General features: G+C 47.9%; 7 protein-coding genes across 7 annotated transcripts; 4 read left to right on the top strand and 3 right to left on the bottom strand.

Moving 5' to 3' along the window:
• Positions 1-11: 11 nt before the first annotated feature.
• Positions 12-4,135, top strand: SPPG_01348 (uncharacterized protein; the record flags this gene model as incomplete). Its single annotated transcript, XM_016749667.1, has 1 exon — positions 12-4,135. One exon carries the CDS (start codon positions 12-14, stop codon positions 3,918-3,920), a length of 3,909 nt encoding a protein of 1,302 aa, XP_016611933.1. The 3' UTR covers positions 3,921-4,135.
• Positions 4,020-6,881, bottom strand: SPPG_01347 (uncharacterized protein). Its single transcript, XM_016749666.1, has 10 exons — positions 6,561-6,881; positions 6,336-6,474; positions 6,120-6,245; positions 5,888-6,059; positions 5,689-5,817; positions 5,353-5,621; positions 5,097-5,293; positions 4,827-5,037; positions 4,507-4,761; positions 4,020-4,431 (listed from the first exon to the last, which is right to left on the bottom strand). Exons 1-10 carry the CDS (start codon positions 6,824-6,826, stop codon positions 4,126-4,128), a joined length of 2,070 nt encoding a protein of 689 aa, XP_016611932.1. The 5' UTR covers positions 6,827-6,881; the 3' UTR covers positions 4,020-4,125.
• Positions 6,882-6,919: 38 nt separating this feature from the next.
• SPPG_01346 (uncharacterized protein) lies at positions 6,920-8,717 on the top strand. Its single transcript, XM_016749665.1, has 11 exons — positions 6,920-6,973; positions 7,040-7,115; positions 7,176-7,255; positions 7,323-7,347; positions 7,436-7,522; positions 7,583-7,721; positions 7,798-7,901; positions 7,966-8,096; positions 8,165-8,271; positions 8,350-8,475; positions 8,547-8,717. Exons 1-11 carry the CDS (start codon positions 6,966-6,968, stop codon positions 8,609-8,611), a joined length of 948 nt encoding a protein of 315 aa, XP_016611931.1. The 5' UTR covers positions 6,920-6,965; the 3' UTR covers positions 8,612-8,717.
• A 91-nt stretch (positions 8,718-8,808) lies between these two features.
• SPPG_01345 (small GTP-binding protein domain) lies at positions 8,809-9,852 on the top strand. The gene is made up of 5 exons (XM_016749664.1): positions 8,809-9,012; positions 9,070-9,143; positions 9,220-9,282; positions 9,361-9,417; positions 9,489-9,852. Exons 1-5 carry the CDS (start codon positions 8,880-8,882, stop codon positions 9,768-9,770), a joined length of 609 nt encoding a protein of 202 aa, XP_016611930.1. The 5' UTR covers positions 8,809-8,879; the 3' UTR covers positions 9,771-9,852.
• Positions 9,853-9,921: 69 nt separating this feature from the next.
• On the top strand, positions 9,922-13,504 carry SPPG_01344 (STE/STE20/PAKA protein kinase). The gene is made up of 11 exons (XM_016749663.1): positions 9,922-10,426; positions 10,498-11,036; positions 11,098-11,195; positions 11,252-11,684; positions 11,750-12,161; positions 12,226-12,412; positions 12,472-12,564; positions 12,636-12,735; positions 12,802-13,136; positions 13,218-13,294; positions 13,363-13,504. Exons 1-11 carry the CDS (start codon positions 10,326-10,328, stop codon positions 13,373-13,375), a joined length of 2,388 nt encoding a protein of 795 aa, XP_016611929.1. The 5' UTR covers positions 9,922-10,325; the 3' UTR covers positions 13,376-13,504.
• SPPG_01343 (uncharacterized protein) lies at positions 13,328-17,692 on the bottom strand. Its single transcript, XM_016749662.1, has 23 exons — positions 17,536-17,692; positions 17,234-17,451; positions 17,040-17,171; positions 16,838-16,969; positions 16,683-16,777; positions 16,461-16,613; positions 16,284-16,398; positions 16,193-16,216; positions 16,084-16,119; positions 15,991-16,022; positions 15,846-15,923; positions 15,680-15,784; positions 15,474-15,619; positions 15,331-15,402; positions 15,188-15,275; positions 15,113-15,129; positions 14,981-15,049; positions 14,798-14,916; positions 14,461-14,721; positions 14,283-14,390; positions 14,000-14,217; positions 13,876-13,920; positions 13,328-13,816 (listed from the first exon to the last, which is right to left on the bottom strand). The coding sequence occupies exons 1-23, from the start codon at positions 17,592-17,594 to the stop codon at positions 13,460-13,462; spliced, it is 2,679 nt and encodes an 892-aa protein (XP_016611928.1). The 5' UTR covers positions 17,595-17,692; the 3' UTR covers positions 13,328-13,459.
• A 660-nt stretch (positions 17,693-18,352) lies between these two features.
• Positions 18,353-22,329, bottom strand: SPPG_01342 (uncharacterized protein; the record flags this gene model as incomplete). The annotated part of the gene is made up of 24 exons (XM_016749661.1): positions 18,353-18,482; positions 18,544-18,790; positions 18,847-18,938; positions 19,002-19,248; positions 19,309-19,370; positions 19,440-19,471; positions 19,529-19,586; positions 19,644-19,780; positions 19,843-19,917; positions 19,976-20,018; positions 20,083-20,168; positions 20,228-20,255; positions 20,328-20,637; positions 20,702-20,781; positions 20,857-20,870; positions 20,941-21,006; positions 21,067-21,137; positions 21,197-21,310; positions 21,371-21,457; positions 21,520-21,585; positions 21,646-21,701; positions 21,771-21,795; positions 21,875-22,075; positions 22,147-22,329. 24 exons carry the CDS (start codon positions 22,327-22,329, stop codon positions 18,466-18,468), a joined length of 2,397 nt encoding a protein of 798 aa, XP_016611927.1. The 3' UTR covers positions 18,353-18,465.
• Positions 22,330-22,365: the final 36 nt, after the last annotated feature.

Genomic DNA, 22,365 nt, shown 5'->3' with positions numbered 1-22,365 from the left:
GCGAGCCCAAAATGTTCCGTGGTGTGGAGCGCCCGTCACCCCAAGACGATGAGGACACGTTACTGCAGCTGCAGGAAAGCTTTGTGGGTGGGCGGCAGCCAGCGGCCAAATCCTTGCGTATAGCTGGAACGGGAAAGCCAATTAAGGATCCCGCAAAGAGTGCACGGCTGACGACTGCTGCTGATAACGGCAAAAAGCGATCGATATTTGCGGAGCGTAGGGCACGAGAGCAGGGTGCACAAGATGTAGCAGAGTCAAAGGAGGCGTCTGAGATACCAAGGCTGCATAGGGAAGTCGTTTCCGCCGATGCTCTTTTCGGGGAGGTGATGTCTGATGTTCACGAACGAAGCCCAGATCCGCCTTCCATGATGGCGCCTACGGGGCCGCATCCTTCAGCTGGATTTCCTACAGTTGTCCATCGTAGTCAAAGGCTAAAACAAATTAGAGCGTGTTCGACCAGAATCACAGAGTCCGTACACCAGAGGTCACACTTCAATGAGTTTCTTAGTCTTGAAGGTGGAGACGAATCTCCAGATATACACGGTCAGAATCTGCAGACATTACAGTCAATGTCTGCACAAGAAATCGAGGAGGCGCAAGCGGAAATTCGTGAAAAGTTGGATCCTTCCTTGATCCAGATGCTTCTGCAAAGGGCGAACCAGAAATACGGACGTGATGAATCGCACGTAGAAGACCTAGTAGAGCCACCCGTAGTGTCGCAGCAACCGTGTCTGGGGCAGGCACGGGAACATTCGAGCGTGCGCTCTGCTGGCGGGCGATCGGAATTGACAGCACCAGATTTGTCAACTTCCATGAAAGACAATATTAATCTCAGAAATCCTAAGTCTTTCATTGAGACGTGGATTCCAGCAGATAAAGCGGAACATGAAAAATTAGAATGGATAGGCTTTATGGAGGACGATATCGTTGACAACAGCGCGGTGACAAATGCAGCCGAGTTGCGCTTTGATTTGTCCGGAAGGATTATCGAGAGAGGTACTCAAATTCCTGTGCATCGAGGTCTGCATCATCATGGGGTTGATCCCGAGACACCTGGCTATACTCTTGACGAGCTTTTACACCTGTCTAGAAGCACGGTCCAGGCCCAGCGTGCCGCAAGCGTGCGAGTCTTGGGTGCTATTATAGCAGATATTTATGCGGGTGCCTACGGCAAAGCACGGGGAATAGCCTTGATTTGGCATTCTTTGCGTGCAAATGTACTCCTGCATCTGCGATTCGCACTGGACGACTCTCACGAGACCGTTGTGACGAATTCCCTCGCCGCTCTTGCCGCAAGTGTGGGGACGGGGTCGCTAACTGATAACGACGAGGAGCAATGCTGGGATCAAGTGCTTCTTACCCGGCTGAGTTACCGAGCGTATGCCATATCAGTCTCGAATCAAGCGGACTTCAAATCCCGCGCTTCTGGACGGGAACCTTCATCGGAGAAGATCGATCATGACGGCTCAATAGGTTCTGTCATTCAACTCATTCGACGTGACGCCATACTCGGCCTGATTTCTACCGATATTCTCGCACGGTTCAGGTACCTCCTGCAATCTCGTAACTTACCTGCCGAAGCTGTGAATGATATCCTACAAATTCTGATTCGCATATGTCGGCATTCACATGCAGCCGCGGTTCAGATAGCGGAATGTCCCGGTCTGGTGGATGTGGTACATAATAAATTCCTACGTGGTCCATGGCCCTCCATATCCAAATCTCAGTCGACTGCCTCTTTGAACGCCGTCAAACTTTTGCGACTATTATGCCAGAGTGGTAGGGATATTGCTGAGAGCCTGATCCGCTTTCACATCGTCGTGGATGCAATGAAATTTATTATGCTGGCCCCTGACCAACTGACTGACAGTTCGCGTGAACTTAGTTGGTACCTTCAGGCGGAAGTATGGTCTTTGCTGGGTGTTCTTTTTTCATATGGATTGTGCATTCAGTTGTTCAATGACTACCACTCAGCGATCTTGAGTTGTGCACTAAAGCTATTCGGTTCTGAGGTGCCTGAAGCATCGCCTTCGACGCCTACGGCGATTGCCCGGAGCCAGATTCTCCTGCTGCGAATGATTACGGCGTTTTTAAAATCTGCTGAAGGAATGTCAGATACTTGTCCGCCGAACCATGCTCTGCGGCCTTTTGCAGATTTGGTGCTTAAAAAAGTTCTCGCAGGCCAAAGGGAACGGAACGCCAGCGGCAATCTTCTTCATTCTGCGGCTTTCGACATGTTGGCGCTGTATGGGAAGCAGGTTTTGGCGGATCCAACTGATGACGGGTTTAATTTTATACAAGAGGCGACGAGTATCATGGACTATATCCGATGCACACCAATGCCGAATTTCAGCGTCGCTAGGTCTTCCATTGAAGTTATCGCAAACCAAGTGCCTGTCGCCACTCCACCCCTAGGACAACATTTGGTTGGGTTGCAAAATAAGCCACGCACTTCAATTGCAACCGCCATGCTTGAGCTTAATGCGTACTTTGAGTACGGTTGCTCCCTCATGACTTTGTGCTCATCATTTGTAGGTATCGGCCGCGAGTGGGATGAATTCGTATCTGAACAATTAAGCACTGATCAAGTACTTGGTTGGGTCACTGGAACTGCTGAGTCGCTCGACCGTATCGCTGTGCATAGCGATATCCTTCGATGGTTTCTGCCGGGTAGGGGGATGCTCCTGTGCTCTTGGCTTCTTGCTTCTGAGATCCTCCAGTCACACGGAACTGTAAACTATTCCATGGATGGAATATACGGCTGTGCGGTAGCCCTCGCAGCACTTCCGGAACTCCTGCCCGGCGAAGAATGCGTAGCTTCAAAGCTTCTAAACAGGTTTATATTGCATCCGCGCGTCCAGAATACCCTTATTGCGATGGATGAATCCCTAGTGCAAGTGGAAACCCAGGAGCTTGCACCACAACGTTTGCAGGAGTTTCTCGATTACGGCCTCTATGATAACGCCTCTCTAAAACGGTCGGAAGGACTGTTTGGGCGCGAGGCGCGGGGCCTGGATTCCCTCATATTAGATGAGCAGGAGGGTAACGCGTCCTTGCCTGTGCGACTGGATTGGATAATGTCTCCATTCGGCCTTCTGCTCGCTGAGTCGAAGAAGTTTGGACACCTCCTAATTGGAGCCAAGAGGGAACAGAAGAACAGAGAAGACGCGAATGATTTGGTTGCAGAATGTTTAGCGTTAGGGGAAAGGGTCGACCGAATTGTGCGACCGCAATGGTATATGACAAGGTTGCCGGACCCAGTCAAGATCGCTCGCTTGATGTGCATTTTCCTGCTACCTTCGTCCACCGATGAGGAGATGTTTAGGCGTACCGATATTAATAAGTTGTTGTCATCTGGGCTGTTACGTTACGGAACACGTTCTCACAGGTGGAATGATTCGGAACTCGACGAGGCATGTGGTGGTAGCGGGAAGTTTTTCCAGCTGTATCAGGAGTTGGTGGAGCACTATAGTGCTGTGTCGTTTGGTGATGAGGTCTTTGCCCGTTACCTGCTTTTACCTCTGGCCATGCATTACCCTTCCGACTATCGCGAGCTCTTTTGGGACCATTTGAGGGAACTGTTACACCTCTTTACGATGGAGAAGTCGCAACTGCCAACGGCAGACGATGCGGCACAATTTTACTATCCGTATGAAACTGAGGAGAGAGTTTTGCTGTTGTATGCAAGTGCTCTTGCGAGTGGCAAGGTTACATCGTCATCAACACCTTTCCTCTACGATGTAGCGGTGCACCATTTGAGTGCTGCTCTGGCTGATGAAAGTCCGGAATCGGTCGGGGTAAGATTCAAGAAACGTTCAGTACAGCTAGCAGCTAGTAAAATCGCCAAGGATATCCTTGATGACATTGTGTGGCGGGCACGATCAGATGGAAATGGACGTACGGTAGAGTGCGCCAAATGAGTCGTTCGGTGGTATAGCTGTTGATTCCTCGGTGGGCGAGTAGAAACAACCACACCATGTTCTTTTTGCCATTTGTAGATAATTGCACACCATGTACATAGCTGGATAATCAATGTACTGCAGTTGGCTTTCGGCAAACTGCTGGGATTTCTTTCCACCTCAATATTAGATATGCTCTGAGACTTTTTACAATATTCATTACAGTTCACTCGTACAGTCTTAAATACAGGCTTTTAAGAAGCCGTGCCTCGCTACTGACGTTGTTCTTCGCAGCATCACGTGTCCGAGCTGAACTAGTTGCATCTGGTCTTCCCACTGCAGCAGTGCCAGGAGAAGCTGGTGCTGATGGATTTACAACGGTCGGAATCTGTCGACCATGAAGCTCGCAATTATCGAAAAATTGGAGGGCTTCTTGAAACACGGAGTCTTTGAGCAATATCATATGTTTTGCCAGCATCTCGAACAGAGAGGTAAAGCAGCGTTTCGCATAGTACCAAGTATCCGTTCCCAACTACGTGATGCAAGGAAAGATGTCAAATCGATTAATGACACGGATAGGCTTGCATTTTGATCTATTGATACTGACCTTCTTGTTAAATGGTTCTAAGCTCTTCATAATCCTACTTATCCCAAATTCGTAGTTCCCTTTCGCACAGTACAAAGTACCAATCACCAAGTTGACAATACAGAGATGATAGGTTCGTTTTGAAGGGTCATCATAAGCAAGACGTTCCTCCTCCTTCTCGATTTTTCGCATTAGCTCCTCCGCTTCCTCATTTTGGGAGGTCATGATGTAAGAAACGCAAAGGTTGGCAAGGACGATTGCCGTAACACTCAAAATCTGAATATACGTAGTAAATGAACGGCCTGTCCTTCACTGGGAGTCGGGTAGAGCTCTCAACTTACGTTGTCATACTGCTTCTTCACTATTGGTTCATAGAAAGAGATGGCTTCCTTGTATTTACTCTCTTGCATGAACAGCACATGAGCCACATTGAGTTTCCATATGTCGTGCTCGTTGCAAAATTCAACGCTCTTCCGAAAGATCTTTTCCACCATATGATAGTTCTCACGATCCCAATAGATCTTGGCCTGTGCCATTAAGACCGGAATATATCTACAGTGGAAGGGAGATTATTCCGCTGTAACCCTGCCCGCATCACTCGAATGGTTTACCTTTCCACGGCATCATCATATTCATTCACGACCCTCTTAACAGCTTCTTCATCATGATTCTGCCTTGCCTCCTGCACTTGTCTGGTCAACTTACGCAAAATATCTGCGTGCTTGGTTGCGAGATCATCGAATCTGTTGTAGGCTTCTTCGGCAGATGATTGGCGCAGTAAAGTGGCCTCGACAAACTCGTAAAGGTACTATCAACCATTATCAGTTGGGCTTAACGTAATTCTATACCACAGCCCTAATAACCTACCGGTTCCAAAGTCGAGGACGCTAATTGTGGATTCTCTGCCATCAAATCGGCGGCAAGGTCGATGTACTGATATTTGATGTAGAGAAGTAGTAGGTTGCCAAAGGCTTCTGGCGGAGAGGGCTCCTGTTGCAACAAGAAATTCAACTTTTCGAAACCTCCTGTCGGATCGTCCTCCATGTTCATGAGGGCTTGATTATGCAGAGTAACCGGATCCAGCTCCTGCTCGTGTCGCGGCGGCATGTCTGTCAAGGCTTCTCTGGCTGCATCAACTGATTCCATGTCCAACTTATAGCGTTAAAACTTATCAATGTAAATCATTGACAAAGCAGCACGTACGATTCTTCAAATGATATTCAATGGCAGCTTTTAGATTGAAGGCTTCGATCAAGTAGGTCTCATGCAAAATCTGCGAGTTGCCAACACTGCGAACTTCAATGCCTTCGGTGGCCATCCCAACGCTGAGCTCTTGAAGCGACCGTATAATCAGCCTGCAATGGAATGATACCAGACAGTGGAAATATACAGCCAAACCTACCAGGATGTTCTCGAATACCTCGCTCAATTATATCGGCAATGTACTTCAGTGCAGGCACATATTGCTTCAGCATGTAGTGGCATAATGCTACATAGTAGGAGAGTTCCGCTTGATATCCTATCATTTTCATCGCGTCCAGATACTGTGCACATGCATCTTCATATTTGCCTTCCTTGGATATGTAAGTCAGATGGGAAGTTTCAAGTTCAAACACATCGTCGATGCACATTACTTTGAATAAGAGACTGGCATGATTTACAATGCTGTCCGCGTCATCTGCTGGACTATGTTCGTTTAAGATCTTGCACTCCCCCAGATCGTTAGTGCAATACTTTATAGCTGCTTGTAGTTTAAGCACCTAATGTAGTCACCCGCCATTTGAGAGGGTTACCGTTAACATATGAATCTCTTAGTTGTGTAGCTCACTTCTGGTGAAAGCCATTCATACCTTGACCCCAAATTCACCTGTTTCGACAGTGGCGGACGCTTTGAGTGCTTCATCATACAAGCCGGCCTTGTACAAACTTTGCGCGTGGTACAGCCGGTACACATCAACCTCGGGATGAAATTTTGAAAGCTGTTCGTAGCTTTGTAATAGTAGTTTCACAGGAAGGACTGCACATGAGCACGTTTATAAACGCCATGAAAGCCCTCAACGTGCTGTACAGCATACCAATTCGCGGCTTCTTGAAAATCTTGCAGCATGAAATAGCAGTATGCCATTAAGCTAAGAATTGGACGACTTTCCGGAAAGGAATTTAGTTCGTTGCTCAAGAGCTTGATGACGTCCGTATATCGCCCATCGCGAATGAAGGAGTAGATGGTAGTCGTGGATTTCCCCTCCGGAATCTGATACATGCCAGCTGGAGCGGCTCCTCCAGCAGCTCCGGGGTAGGCAGTACCCGGAGGAAGCGATGTGCGGGGTCCATAAGATGTCATAGTGACCCGTGGTGACAAGAAGGAAAGCTTTGCAACTACTTGTCGGGATGTGGTTGTTACATAATCGTTGGTTAACGCGCGACGAAAACTAAGCATCTACCTTGGACCTCTGGTGACAAGATCTTAAAACGATTTCCAAATGTCGAGGTAACTGATCTAAGGAGTATCTTCAAACCGTTAATGCATGCCGTTTAATTGGGCTACTTGAGAAAGGCATTCGAAGAACAATACTGCTCTTGCCTTCTTCACGCAGGCGGAGAAGGCAAAGTTAAATTATGGAACCCAAAAGGTAAAGTTAAGCACACCGACTAAAATTACTAAAAGAGTCTTAACCTGCATGGGCGGCTAGCAACGTCTTGGCAGGGATTCCATGCGAAATTTCGATGCTTGTTTCCTTTGTTTGCAGCGGGCGCGAGAGCCCCTCTGTTGGTGAGCATTCTGAGCTGGGTCGCCTGGTGAACTGCAATTTGCTCAGACCTCTCCCTTCCTGCGGTAGCACTGAAGGTCATTTGTCTTGCAAGGTGCGATTTATCACGATTTCTTTTCTGCTAGTCTCGGGAAGCAGTGACCTTTGCTAAATTCCCTACTGCGTATGCGTTCTTCCTTTAGGAATGCATGTACGAAAATATTCTGTCTCAGAAGAAGGAGCTCGCTCGCCAATTCAAGTTATACAAGGAGCAACAGGAGCAGCAGGAAGTAATAGGAGTTCATCCTTGTCCGATACTGGAGGGGTTTAGCCTTTAACAATTGGTGTAGGAGAGTCGGCGTCAGACGGAACTGGCAGCGAAAGAAGCTGAGCTCACTATGTTTGAGCAAACACAAACACAATTCCTCCCGTCAATGATGCGAGAGGCGACAGACATCGGAGAAGGCAAAAAACTGCTAGGCGGCAAAGGTATGATATCACCGTCAACTGGGAACCGCCTGGACATCAGGGCGACTAACTTAAAAGTTGGAATAATTGCTTGTAGTGTATACGCCTGTTACAACGGCTGAGGGGACTGTCTACACCTATGATAGTGAGGGACGTAATCCTCGAAATGCCTCTGGGGAAGTGGGGACTAAAAAGCCAATGGTAGGTGTCTGGTTTCAACTCTGGTCCACCCTAAAACTTCTTAGCACAAAGCGCTATAATATAGGAGCAGTCAAAAGACAAAAGCCTTCCAAGTTTTTGGATACCGTCATTAACGCCCGATGCTAAACCACTCATAATACAAGCTCCGAAAATGGAAACCGTGTGCACCGCTAGTGAAAAGCATCATCCAGTAACGTAAGTCTCCGTCTTTCTTCTTGTTGTCCCCTAGATAATAATGGAGGAGTCGGCGCTGTTAAATGCAGAGTTAAGAAGCTCGTTGAAGTCAAATTCACACTGGCAAAAGGAAATGAAGATCAATATATCTGTCCGGCATGCTTGAAGACATTTACGAACGGGTCCAAGATAGTAGGTATGGTCAACATGCGGTGATGAGGAATCCGAGTCATTTCTACCTTTATTGACTGCCTGCAACCTTTACCCTGGAAAGTGCTCAAAACCTGTGGACATACATTTTGTAAGGGCTGCTGCAGCAGGTTTGTAAAACCAACCCGAAAGTGCCATCAATGTGAAGTGAAATGCAAAGAGAAGGATATTGTTGAACTGAGTGGAGAAGGTAAGGCTTCTTGTCAAGTCAGTGCAATTCTTTTGACACCTGAACCCAGCTGTAATTCGTCAATACACAAGGTACTGGATTTGTTGGTTCAGGAGGAAAGGTTGAATCTAGCAAAGCAACAGTAGCCTTCCAGTGACATCAATAATGTAGATATATTTGTACTGAGATAGCAACCATTTATGTAACGGCATGACCTGGCTTTTGTAGATGTATACACAAAAGAATCTTGTTTTTATTGCTGATGTATGGCCCGAGTATTAATCAGATAAGCTGGCCCGTTGAGGGCCAGTTGGGTCACTAGTTCGATGTCTTTTGCACTGCCGGTCCTCATCTCCAAATATCTTTGTGACCAATTTATTTTTGTCAAGCAAACTGTCGCCGCTGTTTAACAAGGTTACAGTATAATGAACAGATACAACGTGATGGACAATTCCCTTCGAAAGCACCGTAAGAAGCTCGTGATCGTGGGAGATGGTGCTTGCGGGAAGACATCATTGCTCATGGTTCAGTCTGGTGAACCTTTCCCGGAAGCATACGGTAAGTCCAAGTCCGTATGGTGGGGGACAGCCAGCCGAAACTGATCATATCGTGCAGTACCCACCATTTTTGAAAATTACATTTCAAGAGTGTGCATCTCCAAAGACAGATTGTATGAATTGAGCTTATGGGTAAGCATCGAGACCTTATAGCATTGCTGCAGAGCATGGCCGCCAGTTGAGTGACAGGCAACCTGCGCCCTCATAGGATACAGCGGGACAGGAGGATTACGATCGTTTGCGACCATTGAGCTACCCAGACACCGATGTGGTAGGTCGCAATACATTGGTCCATCAGAAAGCCCAGGAAGATCTCCTAAAATTTGAGATGTTTCTTTGATATCCATAGGTTTTACTTGCCTTTGATGTGACCAACCGAGACAGTTACGAAGGAATCCGGGAAAAGGTGAGGAAACATCGATGAACTCGTCACTCTCAAAGATTAATATTGACGTTGGATCTTATACATGTATACAGTGGCATCCTGAAACTCATCACTTTCTTCACAATGTCCCTCGAATCCTTGTTGGAACAAAGATGGATTTGCGGCACCAGCCAGAGATGGTTGCAGACCTGGCAAGGATGGGGACACATCCAGTCACATATGAAGAAGGCCTGAAGCTCTCGCATGAAATTCAAGCAGCAAAGTATTTTGAGACTTCGGCACGAACGGGGGAAGGTGTGCACGAGCTGTTTGTTGCAGCTGCTAAGCTTGCCAACAAACCAAAGAGGAAGATGCGGCAATGTTATTTTTTGTAAGATGGACTTCACTATAGAGGAAACAGCCAGCGCAATTTCATATGTACAGTATAGTAGAATACAAGGCCACAGTCACAAAGTCGTTAATGCTCTCCTGCACTGGGTAGGAAAACGACGACGAGAAGAACGAACGATCACCTTCATCACTTACATAAGCTAAGCACGTGATGCAAGTAACACAAAGGGTACGCACACAATGACCGGAAGTTCGACAGTCGAGTCCAACGAGCCCTCATCACCTTCCCCCATTTTGCCCATTTTTAAATTCTTTGCAACGGACCGGCTGCCCTTGTACGGTGCTCGCTAGCACTCTCAGTTTCGGTTTCGTTGGAGTTCAGTTGTGACGCCTATATAGTCACTATTTTCTCGATTGTGTGTGAGCGTTGAATATTTGAGGGGACGAAAGCGGCGATTCCTCTGCAAACAACCACAAAACATTCCTATATTTTTAATCGTATCGGTAGTAACTACCAGGTTCCATTGCTGGGCCTATCAGAACACCGGGACCTTCAACTTTGCGACAAAAGGTTATGAAAAACTTTGCGGCACGCCGCCATGAGCAATCCTGCATCTCGTTCCAACTCGATACTGCCGCCTCGTCCTAAAGAACAGCAGTCAGGCACATCTTCGAACCTGGGGAGTATATCCGGAGGCAGGTGGGTGCCATCCTGTCGTGCAGACGTCTCATGCTGCATCACTGACTTTACTATGGATTTGCTATGGATAGTGGGAATACCGCTGTACAGCGTTCTGCAACTGTTCCGAAGTCTAGTACCCCGGGTTCGTTGGCATCCGCTAACGCGCCAAACTACCGTCCTGTAGTACCGCCGCGACCTTCCATTGCCAAAAGCGAAATTGCCAAGAGCCAATCTATGACGAGCATCTCGTCTCACCGGTCCGCTAACGACACTCACTCACCTCCCCAGTCCTCTTCACCCAGTGCTCCTTCCTCGCCTCAACAGCAACGAATCCGCAAAGCACCTGCCCGCCCATCACCTCCTCATTCTGCCGGAGCGACTTCAACACATTTACGTGGCCCAAAGTTCCCCACGCCAATGAATCGAAGTGGCTCAACAGAAGGAATCGGTACAGGAATGTCCGGAACGCCGCTTTCGGGTAACTCGTTAGAGTACACATTAATTCCAACAGCAACTGCACAATCTCTGGCTACTACATCCCCTTCGGTGGGGACGTCTGCGGAGAAGGATGCGATCAAAGGCAGTGGAATGAAAGGTCTTTTGAATAACTTTGTGAGCTCTGTACAAGGTACCGATGTTGGCTCCCTCCTGCAGAAAATGCTGAGCACGTCAATAACTTGAAACTACAGGAATGTTTTCCAACGATACCAGAATGGAAATCTCTTCGCCGTACAACCCAGTACACCTCACCCATGTGGGATATAACCAGGAAACTGGGGAATTTACAGTGAGCATCTTGGAACATCTTTTTCGGTTGATGTACATTAGTTGACAAAAAAAAAGGGCTTGCCAAAAGAATGGCAAATTCTTCTGCAGGAAGCAGGCATCTCCAAGTCAGAGCAGCAAGCAAACCCACAGGCCGTGATTGATATCATTGGATTCTACTCTGAAACGTCAGGGGGGACGAAGATGAGCGACCAATACGTGTGGTCGAAGTTCAACAATCCTTACGCACAACAAGCAAATCCTCAACTTCGAAAGGGTGGAATGGCTGGCGCCAAGAGCCCAGGCACGTCCCCGAAGTCGAGTCCGGAAGGCAGTCCCAAACTTAATACTCGCCAAAAGTTACCGGCCAAGGACACCGCTGAACCCAAGCGAAGACCTCCTGTCCCTGCCAGACCCGCTCATACACTTAGTATATATTCCACGGACATCAGACCAATTGCACCTGAGAGGCCCCCTTCGGTATCAGGCATTCCTCCCCCTAAACCCACCCGTAAGTCTTCGTCGACATCAACGATCAACCGGTAACTGACATTCTTACAATTAATTCATAAATAGGCAATACAGACTCTGTGATTGAGCCTCCTCTTGACGTTAAACCTGAGCGAGGTACCGTAGCACAACGAATGCAGCAGTTCGAGCAAGTTGCCCAAACCTCGTCAGCGCGCACCTCACCCAAACCTGTCAAGAAAGCCCCACCAAAGCCAGCACTAGACACTATACCAGTCGTACCTGCTGGCGCCAAAATCAGTGCTGGTAGTGTTGGAAATGGTAAGGTGCATTCACCTCCCCTACCCCGGAGGAAAGATGAGGCGGAAGCCGAGGAGGAAGCACTACCAAAGCCGGTTGGACGACCACCGCGACAAAGAGCGACAACTACAACCGACGACGTGATCGATCGCTTGACGGCAATATGTAACCAGGCCGATCCGACGAAGCTATACCGAAACTTGGTGAAGATCGGACAAGGGTCAGCATCCCGTTTCCATGAATGCTATATGTTTGATCGTGGCCTTACAAAGATTTACCTGTAGAGCGTCCGGAGGAGTCTTTACGGCATATCAAGTGGGCTCGAATAGTGCTGTGGCAATTAAACAAATGAATCTGGAGCAGCAACCCAAAAAGGACCTCATTATCAATGAGATCCTTGTAATGAAGGATTCGCGACACAAAAACATTGTCAATTACATTGACAGCTTTTTGTGGAAAGGCGATTTATGGGTAGGTCTCACCTCTTAACTCAGCAACTTCTGTTGTACTCATACAGCGATCGAATATAGGTTGTCATGGAGTACATGGAAGGAGGATCTCTGACCGACTGCGTGACTAGTAACTTCATGACTGAAGGCCAAATTGCTGCCGTTTGCAAAGAGGTGCGGCTAAGTCTCAGTTTCCCTCCATGGTCAAGGATGCGCCGCAACTCTGACATCCTCTCGTTTTCCAGACTCTTGAAGGCCTTGCACACCTACACTCTAAAGGTGTTATCCACAGAGATATCAAGAGCGACAACGTGCTACTCGGCTTGGATGGGCAAATTAAACTGAGTATGTTTTTTTTTTCTGCTGCTTTGACATTCCCTGTACACTAACTGATTGCCCTTTTCCTTACAGCCGATTTCGGGTTCTGCGCGCAACTCAACGAAGATCAAGCAAAGCGAACCACCATGGTTGGGACGCCTTATTGGATGGCACCAGAGGTCGTAACGCGTAAGGAATATGGACCCAAAGTCGATATATGGTCTTTGGGGATTATGGCCATCGAAATGGTAGAAGGGGAACCACCATATCTGAACGAGAATCCTTTGCGAGCCTTGTATTTGATTGCAACAAATGGAACGCCCGCTTTGCAAAACCCGGAAAATTTGAGTCCGGTTTTCAGAGATTTCTTGAGAGTTTCCTTAGAGGTCGATGCCGAAAAGCGGCCGAATAGCGTCGAGCTTCTTAAGGTAAGAATTAGGGCCAAATCCGTTTTCCAATTGTCGGAGTATATGAGCAAAGATTTTAATGCATGCTTGTTACGTCTGTAGCACCCTTTTTTGCAGAGTGCCGATCCATTACGAAATTTGGTGCCATTAATCAAAGCGGCCCGAGATCAAGCAAAAAAGTAAGTTGGAACTTCACGGCAGTTCAGTTGGCTCGCAAAGCTGACAATTGCTCATTGTTTTGGCTCAGACAAAAGTCATAGAGACGTGGAGTCCAATATGTATAAGTAGCAGCTGTGGCCCTCTTCCTTTGTGCATATATCATACAATTATTACAGACTTTCGAATCATTCAATGATATCCTGCCCCGGATCTCCACGATCTGTTCCTGACCCGACTCCCACCAGAGGCAGAGTTTCTCCAGATGCTCCGCCTCCTGCCCATTCTTGACTGCCGAAAGGTCCCCCACTTGCGCGTCGTAGTCGGCGTGCTCTTGTAAACTGCCCCGCGGTCCCGCCGCGCCTTGTCGGTGTTGATCGCCCAGAATCATCTCTATCTGCTATGGGTATCGATGCAGTGGAATCTCCTCCGTTCTCATCCTCCCCATACATTGCTATCAAGATGTCTTTCTTGGTTATAATCCCTTTGAGGCGGCCCATGTGCACTACCAGGATGTACCGCAGCCCCAGTTTCTTGAATAAATCCTAGGGACAACCAACATCAGTGTTACAAAGCAAGGGCGGGTCTAACAGACTCCCCATACCATGACCAACTCCACTGACACCTTCGGATGCACTTGCAAGGGAGTCTATATTTTGTTTCTGGAGTTAGATTCTGCACTCACAACAAATATGCAAAATGTAGCCAGCAATCATAGCATAGCATACCCGGTCGATATAACCTGTCAAATGTAGCCATCGATCTCCATCTTGTCCATCAAGCGATCTTGTAGAGCTTCCTCGCACTAATACGGGCGATACAATGCTCTCAGCGACGGTAAAGCCAGAATGAGCACGTTGCCATGGAGGGCGGGATGCGAGGCTGTCTGTATCGTCGAAGAAGACCGGCGCTTTGGGACTAATGGTATGTTGAGACTTGGCCTTATCTACGAGGGTCATCGAGTGTTACCGTAGGATTTCCGTAAAAATTCGACATAGGGACATGTAATACCTAATGCGTATTTCAGATCTTCCCGAGATAGGTAGCCAACCAACGTGGGATCGTCGACACTGTGCACAATTGGAAACCCTTTATATTTCACTTGCTCTAGCGCCCGTTCTGCGGAAGAGATTTGCATTGGATTTGTCCTAAGAGCAGATCTTGGTCATGACCATGCTCGAGCACTCACCTACGTCTTCTACTTTCAACCCCTTGCCCACGAAACAGACCAGCTCCTCGGCAGGCGTCATAACTTCGGATGCCGTAAGCCCAATGACTTGATCTTGACGGGGATCTAGGAAAGGATACTTGTTCATGCGAATCTGCATTTCGGCTATTCCACCTTTTCCAAACAAGTCTCCCACAACCTTTGCTGTCATAAGCGTGACCATGCAGGGGACGATGTAATTTAAGGTTCCCGTTAATTCAAACATGACAACTGTCAACGAGACTTCGTTGGTCGACGGAGGTGGCGAGATGTCAGAATGCGCCATGTTTGATCTCGAGAACTAAATGGGGGCACATACTAGTCATCCTTGTCACTCCTCCGAGAGCCCCGATAGCTCCTAAAAGCGCATACACCCCGGGAGTGACACACGCCACATCTGGCTCACACGAATAGAACAATGGATTGCTAGGGTTGGCCCTTAAAAGGATTTTTTCTAAGTGCCGCGCTAAATTAGCAAAATGACGACACCGGTAAAACTTACTTCTGCCAAGACTGAACAATGATCCCCAGGATGCGGCCGAACAAAGCGCCGCAAATCATCGATGGAATGCTAGCACAAGCATGTCAGAGCAAGTGCGTTCGACATTAAAGGAGCGGAAGGAAATTCACTCACAAGATTCCGGCGGGCACCTTGAAGAACGGAAGTCAACAAAACGGTTGTCGCACATATTAAATCTATCAACACTACCTTGACGCCAAAAGTGACAATCGTCAAGACTGTCCTCATCAGCAATGCAGTGATGAGAAGAGCGACCACTCTCCCTCGTCCTGCTCGACTACAGGCGCGATTTAGCCTCCGACCAACTATGCTGGTCATCACGAAGTTCTTACTCGCACAGCCCATGGAAGTCAGCTTCTTCGCATTCACGGAATAGTCCTTCGAGAAGATCGGAACTATCAACTCTAACTCAGAAGAACCCGTTATAAACCGCCGGGGAGAGTATTGCCGTTCGTAAAAACGCGACATAACCTACCTAGTATATATGTTGAAGTAACATAACACCGCAGTCACTGCCGCGATCGACGCCACTTCTCTGAGAGGATTTTGCTTTAACCATGAACTTTTCCGAAAAGCTTGCATTCGCCGAATCGCGCGAATCAGCAAGACTCCTAACAGGCCCTGATGATATCCCAGTATGAGCTTTCTCCCCATCGATCGTCTATAAGACATATGACGTACCCCGAAAACCCCAAGAAGAATAAAAAAGATCATCTCGAAAAAGTGCCATCGACGTGAATACGTGACTTGGTACAAGACGCGTTTTCCGCGATAGGGGTCCACGAGCTAGACCACGGTCAGACTCGGATTCAATCAAATATAACTGGAAAATGACGGGAATAGGCACCTGCAAAGTGACAGTAGCGACTAGGGCGCAAAAAAAGCTACGGACCATGGTTTTCGCCGGGAAAAACGAGCTCAATTCCTTAGTTAATGATAACGATCAGTTATAATTTAGTTAAGAATTGTGGTCTTAGATGAGAGAGTATCACCTCCAATGAGAATAGGACGCCGCCAATCGGTGCTTGAGGATACATGAGCACTCCATCATGCTTACGACTCAGGGATTCATTGAAAAGTCTTACCACCAAAAGCAACGGCGATCCCGGCTCCCGACGCCGCTGTATGCCGGATACCATTAGCATACAGTATCTGTTTTACAGGGAATTGCTCAAGTTGCCATGTTCTCCTTACCTGACAAAATCTCCCGCTTCCTGGCTTCGCGGTATTTTCCAAAGGGTTTGTTAGCATTGAAGACGCACCATCATGGCTGGAAAGCACATACCTTCATTTTGCCAATACTTTGGAAACATTCTCGGGAACACATTGGCCACACAGCAAGCGACATGAATCATTGGCCCTTCTTTTCCGACCGCTAGCCCTGACGCTACCATCAATGGCTGAGATCCCATTTAGAAATGTCGGCAATTGTCACTTTCCCATCGCCATGCGCACCACTTACCAGTCCTGCTGCCTTGACGATCAAAGTTCTAATTCCCAGAAACCCCTTTATGATAAATCCGCCAAGGATCGTCTTGACTTCAGCAGACCCAGATCCCGCAGCGTAAGGGGCCAAATGAATAACCACAAAAGCGCAAGCTGTGGCAAAGGCAACCTGGCAACCAAAGGGGGCCGCAATGATTGAGATCGGGTTGAAAAAAATATATGCCTGGGCTAGACTAACCGAAAGTCCCACGTAAAAGAACCAATTGACGAAGGCAAGGTTTCGCCATCCAAAGACAACGTAACTCCAGTCCCACCAGTCATCGCATGAACCATCTAACAGGAGGATCAGAATCCAACAACATGTTCGATAGTGAATTGCTTACCGGCTCCTACCTTTATCAAACTGTCCTGTGCAGCAAATGCTTTTACTGACGTGCCATTCCAACCTGCAAAATCCAAACCTAATATCCCCAAGCCAAGCTGCAATCACGTCAATCCAACCAGCTAGTAAACCAATCGATATGCCTGATGTATGCACACAAATGAGCGCTCTGTCTGCAAAAGAATCTGGGCGCTCAACGACCATGATCTCCACCTATTATAGAGACTAATATCCAGGACTGTGTAGCATCAAATAATGTGTACAGATACCAGTCCCAACCAGGTCGATGGCGAGCTCGCACTCTGTTCTGTCGTCGGTGGTCCCGCATGAGATCCTTCATCCAGTCTACAAGGTCAGGTGGCTCGTCAGGATGCATTTACGCAAAAGATAACTGCTTCTTCTCCCACCGATAGTCGTAAAATCCTCATATATAACTCGATTCTCCTCCCCTTCCTCAAATGCCTCCGCTGAACCATTCTCGTATTCTCGGTTTGCTGTCTGGGTGTTGACTGAAGATCTGCGCGAGGCTCCTGAACTACCCTGCCTTATAAAAGCATCGTCCGAAGCAGGGGTCGACGACGCCGCCGAGTGCACAGAACCTGTCGAGAGTGATAGTGGGTGGGAACTGCATTGGCGACATCAGGAGTAGAGTCAACTTAGCGATTCTGCACAAAATGTCTATGACATCAATGTAAACAAACACCCTTACGCAGGCAGTCGTCGGTCTGTCTCGCCTGTCCAGTGATCTCTGCGGGTGTCTGGCATCATTTGCTGTCGGTTTGCATTGTTTCCGTTGTATTAAATACAAAGCCCAGTCAGCTTTCCGGTGCTGGACGCGTCTTTGCACTTGGCAGAAGACAACCCAAAACTTGTGTCGATGCCACAAAAAGAGGTGAGTTGCATTTCACAGAAGGGAGGGGCGCTGCTATAAAGCGCTGGGGCTGTAGTGTAGACGAATATCATGACTGCTGGAATGGCACTACAAAAGTCGACCATTCACCTTTGTTTTAGACTGCTTTAGATACACCGCAAGATTGCCTTGCGTGCCGTTTGACTGGGACAGCCACGGCAGTAGGCGTCTCCGCTTATGTTCTTTATGAACGAAGCAAGATTATCGTGCCGCCCTCCGAATCAGCTACCAGAGAGGCCATACGACGTGCAAGGAGACATCGTGCATTGTTAGGTGGGATGGGAGCAGGTGAGATCTACCCTTTGGAGGTATAATAGACAGGTATCCTTTCCTCTGCCTTCTCACGCCATTGCCCTTGCTGCCCAAGTATTTGCGGGATTAGGAATATACCGCATCTTGATGTGAAGGACCCGAATACGGTGAACGTCAGACAAAACCCCCAGAGCAGCAGAGGGATCAGTGTGTTTGATCGTCTGTTTCTATTGCCGTGCGTGGGCTCCTTGATCGTTTGCACTGCACGGTATTTTGCCGTTTTGAAGATCCAGGCTCAACCATATGGATCTGTCGCACTCGACGATCCTGCCAATGTTCAAGGTATGAGCTCCGGGGACGTGGATCGGCGCACGATCTGATGTTTGTGTATTTGACAACTTTTTAATACAGTGGAGCATATTAGAGCAGAGGGTGGTTCTCGTCTCCCGACAATGGGGAGCTGCAATGTCTCTTTATCTATTCTATCGGATCATCTTTGGCACAATTAGAGATAGATAAATGAATTCCCGTCACGGTTCAAAATAATCGACATACCTAATTGTTTTTTGCAATCCCAGTCCCAACTCTGTCGCCATTTTAGCCGCTTGCAGTGCTCCTTAGACATCGGTATGCCGTATGTCAACGGGCTGTAGTTGATGTAGACGTAGATGGCAACCGTGCATATGCAGAGTACCGCAAACGATCGAAACAAGTGATTGAAGCGTCGAGTTGCCCCTTCGAACAATGACCCCAAGAGTAGTACTGAGAAATAGAACGAAGGAAAGTAGTGATGAAGGAACAGCTGACCAAACATGTTCAGATAATATATAGAATGCGGATACTAAGTTTTGATCTTACTTGTCGTCCCATAAGGAAGAAAGGGAAATAATGCAGAGCCCATCCCAAGAAAAGAAGAGGTCCACCGCCTCCAGCAGTCTTGGCAACAGATTCTAGTGGCGGAAGATGAGCCACATGTTCATTGTTATCACAAAAAAAACAACAGTCAACGCTACCGGCGGTCCTTTGGTGTCCTCGCTTTTGGAGAATTGCAGCAACGGATTCAATCGTTACGTACAGCCCAAGAGAGACCAAGGCGGAAAACCAGATGAACGGGTTTCCGACAAGATACATTTGTCCTGTACCCTCTTTAGCACTCCAAAAGCTGATTCCACGTCCAAGAACAGGCCAAGAATCAGGCCGTGACTGGAACGGATGGTATCCATTCAATCCGTCATTGATTTTCCACATGACTTTATGAGACTAGTGGGCGCCAATTGGTCAGTCTTAGTATGCAGCCATATTGACCGACTCGAGTCGAACCTCTATAAACTTTGACAAAAACGAGGGCTTCTTGTAGTAAGCTCGACGACTAAATGGATTCTCTGTAAAATCATTGCCAATCAAAACATTGGTGACGGATCTCAACGATCCAGGTTGATGTAGGAACTTACGGAGAAGATTCTGATTTAGATCAATTCGCCAGCTGATATAGGATCATATTAGTATGCTGAAGCGAGCTCGTACGCTGAGTACAACATACTATGTCAAATCTTTCCGGCCCTTGTGATTCGCGCAGGTAACCTCCTGCTGACCAAAGCCTGTTTCAAGGTCAATATCTCATCGTATGATATCAAATGAGGCAATATTTTACTCACCCCACTCAGGTAGCTTTACAGCGCGCGAAAACAAGGTACAATGAAGATTTACATGTACGAGGCGGAATCTTGATTCGATTGCAAGCAGATGCGGATGGCTGTCATCATAGTCTACAAGCTCCACACGCCAGTGATCGCTGTCGCACAATCTTGGGTCAATGGACCATGAATTCGCACTCTCCAAAATTTGGAAACTCACTTGGAGTCACCTAAAAACCCAGGCGCACCATACGCCGAAACTTCATAGTGATCTTCATTATCCGTAACAGGTGCACTACAGAGGGTCTTGGGACGGGGAACCATAGGATCCAACTGACAAGGACTGCACTTACCGATGTTCATGACTGTGTAGACGCATGTTGCTGGCCACATGTTCTGCATATCACTCGTCAAATTAGTGCCAAGCCATTGTACTGACAGAGGACAGGCAGCATCGCACCGAGTCTAACAATGTCACCATGCTTGATGGGCTGGAATTGTGTGACTGCTGGGGATCGCGCGGTGCCATTTTCGTACACTAGCGCGCTGAACTCCGCTTTCAGTCATAGTAGTTTATGGAACTGAGCATTCCTACGCTAACTTACGGCAAAATTTGGAACAGGCTGTTGTCATCTACCGAAGAAAGTGAAGTGCGAGTTTGCAAATGGAATTCTGGACTTGTAATCCATTTCAAGCATTTCTTACCAGCAAATGAATATAACGTGACCTGCTGCTGCTTCGACCCCGTACGGTAGTAATGCTTGTGAGAATGGAGATACCCGCCTTTGGTGTTTTCATGGCGGATGAGAATATCCGCTCCGAATCCGACCTCTGCAAAGGTATCCTTGATCTCACTGCCGCGCAGAGTAGACTGAAACTCTGGTGACATGAAGGCGGTACCCGAGCCTGTATTTGTGAGCACCAGGAAGTGAATTCCAAATACGGTCATGTACACGGCGATAGGCACAATAATGAGACAAAGCACGCGGGCGAAGAAATGCTTCGCATATTGTCCCTAAGGATGAAGCCGAGTTAGCGCGTACTGCGCATCTCCGCAAAGCTTAAGGTTTCCCGCGCACCGGTGTGACCCGCAGGTCTCCTAAAAGCGCCCATAAGTTCGCGATGGTGGAAAACCCGATGGTTGCAATGACAAAAAGGCCTATGAGTGAAGTCCTCCACGTAAACAAAAGGAGCGGGTGTTTCAGGTATCTCGCCGATCGTAAGGGAAACTCACCAACCCACTTCACACTTAGATGAATGGGCCAGATGAGGATGACTTAGCCCAGATGCACTTTACTAATCAATTGAGGTTGCATACCTGGCCGCCAAGCCCATAGTGAGCCCTGTGCTAGCTAGTGAAAACCACCAAGCGAAAGAGAATGGTCTGAATTATATCAGTGACTACATCAGCGACAGGATAGTGACCAAGAATAGGAGCACCCACTGTTTTTGGAGATTGAGGAAATCCGTCCAGGTCATTAAAGCGAGACCCATAAAGAATAGGAGAATAGAGTCCTGTGAATCGATAAGCAAAACTGAGGGGAATAAACCGTCCAACACGATCGGGCTCTTACCAAAAGGATCGCTCGTGATTGGCAAGCCAACCCATTCTCAAAAATGAGGAGTACTGCCGTCATGATTGACACCACATTGGAGACCCGTAGGTTTCGCATCGTCATGTAGGCAACCTGGCTACAAAGTCAATGCTCTGCGCAACCTAATCCTCGTACTAGGCTTTCTGGTCTCACCGGCACTAGTAAAACACCAAGAATTCCGGGCAGCATCCGCATGGCTACATAAGGAACTTTTGGTTCAAGGTAGTCCAATCCGATCGACTGTTGGGAGGCCTCTGGTTTAATCTTTTCCGCCAACAAGGCCACCCGCAACGGTCTCTTGCCTTAAAATCGAATGAGCCATCGAAGCCTGCAAGAACCGCACTGGCCGCAATGAGCAGCTTGCCCAGCTAAACCGCAGAATCAGAACCATCGTGTTGATTCAGATCGGTTCATTGTGATTTACGTACAGGTGGGTGCACATCCATGAAGAATTTTCCTTGGATATACTTGCTGGCGAAACCACCTGCAGAAAGCTCTCTCATGAGCTTCGGGACTCACACTATAACATACAGGGACCTAACTTAATGCTTACCAAAATGCACCTCGTCAAAGACCACCTGTTTTCGACAAGAAGTACAGATAGGAGATAAGCCACTGCCGTGGAATTAGGGGATGCTAGAATCCTTGCAAGGCTACCTGACTCGGGTTCGATATACGGTAGAGGCGAACCAACCCGGCCACGAGGGTTACCGCGACTACCACATACAAGTTCGTCTGTGGCAACGGGGTTTCTCTTGGTCGGTGAGCAAACGCTTCTGCGGCAGGTGCACAGGTAGGCGGCGCTGACATATTTGCCGTGGACTGAATTGCACTGTCAATTCCCAAATTTACATAATTCTATTCGAAGACAAAGAGGTCTATTAGTACATATGAAAACAGAATGTTAACAGACTTTCTCATATGCGCACGTTAGGGTGGGTGGCGACATATGTCTCATACGAAATGGTCTCTCCTGCCTGTGGCTTCCTCTTGCGCAACGTGTCTTCGTCGTTCAATGCCATTGCTTGTGGCGGTCCTTGGCAAAAGGCAAAGGTCGCGAAACGCTCTTTCGCGAACTCGACGCGTTCTCGCACATTCCATCCGTACTGCATTCGAGTGTCACTGCAGCCACATTTTGACAGCATGCA

The sequence above is a fragment of the Spizellomyces punctatus genome (genome assembly GCF_000182565.1).
Source record: "Spizellomyces punctatus DAOM BR117 chromosome Unknown supercont1.2, whole genome shotgun sequence".
Classification (NCBI taxonomy): Eukaryota; Fungi; Chytridiomycota; class Chytridiomycetes; order Spizellomycetales; family Spizellomycetaceae; genus Spizellomyces; species Spizellomyces punctatus.
Note: the sequence above shows the minus strand (reverse complement) of the source record. Positions and strands in the feature narration are given on the sequence as shown.